We start from the raw sequence: 1,465 nt of genomic DNA, 5'->3' as shown, positions 1-1,465 counted from the left end.
CGACAACAATGAGTCGTGCCACTCCCGGCTCTTCTCATGGCTGACGGCTGCAGGGCGGCGGACGGATATGATGAAGCGTTTCAGGCTGGAGTTGGGAAAATCGCCGGCGGTGGAGGCAGAGCTGGTGCTGTGGAGGAGAAAGATGAGAACTTTGAGAAGAAAAAGGAAAGAGAAGCTGGAGAGCTTCTGCGGCGACATTGTGGATGGTGGCCGGCGGCGGATTCGGGCGGAGAAGCGGAGCTTGAAATGAGGTAGGATTTATAGTGGTGAGAAAAAATGTGTAACGGTTGAAGAAGTGAGAATTGATTTGTTGGTTCCGAGAGATTTGGAACTGGTTCTGTTGGTGAATGCTCTTATTATTGTATGATGAGGGAGAAGAAAGAGGGAGAAAAGGAGGAGGAGGAGGAGGTACAGGTTGTTGTCTCTCTTATGTTGCTTCTCTGTGGTGGAGGAAACCATTACCTCGTAATGAAGAGGTGAAAATAGTATGTTGTGGAGGCTGTTTGAACGGCTACGCGGTATATATATTTATTTGAAAAATTATAATTTAAAATTTAGTTTTGGGTGAAATAACCTTAAGGGTGCATTTGGGGCGGCTTATGCGTTTCAGAATAAGCAGCTTATCCTGAAACGCGGCCCACGGGTCGACTGCGGGGTTTAGTGTAAAAATTTAACCACGTTTTCGGATATAGGGGCAAAACACGCGATCCAAACGGTACCGCGTCGTTTTTCAAAATACCCCCACACTTATAAGCTGCCCCAAACAGGCCCTTAGTGTTTGGGGGCACCTTTATTTTAGGTTAAGTAGGATTTATCAAATCTATTAAAAGTTTAGATTTGGAGATCGCTCAGATAATAGAGTTAATTTTTAAATCCAACTTAGTAAATTCATATTTTGGACGAACAATCCTTATTTTGGGACGAAACACAAAAATTTAAGACAAAAATAACAGTGTTGGAAGTAATTTGTATATTTTTTATGTTTGGCTGGATTTAACTTGAATCCATGCTTAAATTGAGTTTAAATAATGCTACCAAATACTACTTAAAGAGTTTGGAACAGTTATTGTTGTTTGAAGAAACAGTTAAAGCTATTGCATAAGAAATTGTTATTTAAAAAGTTGTAGTGACTATTATAAATCTATTTTATTTTCAAAATGTCAGACTGTAACTTTTGGACAACCACAGTTAGTTAAATTAAGCTGCAAAATGAAACCTCACACTATAGTTTTTTTTGAAAAAACAGACAATACATGGTTTTGTCTAGTTCTTGAAAGTGCGATGCGAAATCACATCATTGACTCAAATGGAGCCCGAGTAACAATCTCTTTTTTATTCATATATTGTTTATTAAACTCATAGCTTAGTCAAAATTGTTCAAATTAGTTAAAATTCAATTTGATTGGAGTTCATTTAAATTTGGGGGGGGGGGGGGGGGGGGGGAAAAATTTTTTTTGTTAAAAAC

General features: G+C 38.9%; 1 protein-coding gene across 1 annotated transcript in view; it reads right to left on the bottom strand.

The window, feature by feature from the left end:
- Window positions 1-532, bottom strand: part of LOC110029611 (subtilisin-like protease SBT1.2) — a gene marked incomplete in the record, with an annotated part of 2,605 nt that extends 2,073 nt beyond the window's left edge. The window contains 1 exon segment of the mRNA XM_020731980.1: window positions 14-532. Within this exon segment, the coding sequence (XP_020587639.1) occupies window positions 14-198 (185 nt within the window).
- Window positions 533-1,465: the final 933 nt, after the last annotated feature.

The sequence above is a fragment of the Phalaenopsis equestris genome, unplaced genomic scaffold (genome assembly GCF_001263595.1).
Source record: "Phalaenopsis equestris unplaced genomic scaffold, ASM126359v1 Scaffold000598, whole genome shotgun sequence".
NCBI classification, from domain to species: Eukaryota; Viridiplantae; Streptophyta; class Magnoliopsida; order Asparagales; family Orchidaceae; genus Phalaenopsis; species Phalaenopsis equestris.
The sequence above is the reverse complement of the archived record's forward strand: the minus strand, read 5'-3'. Positions and strand labels throughout refer to the sequence as shown.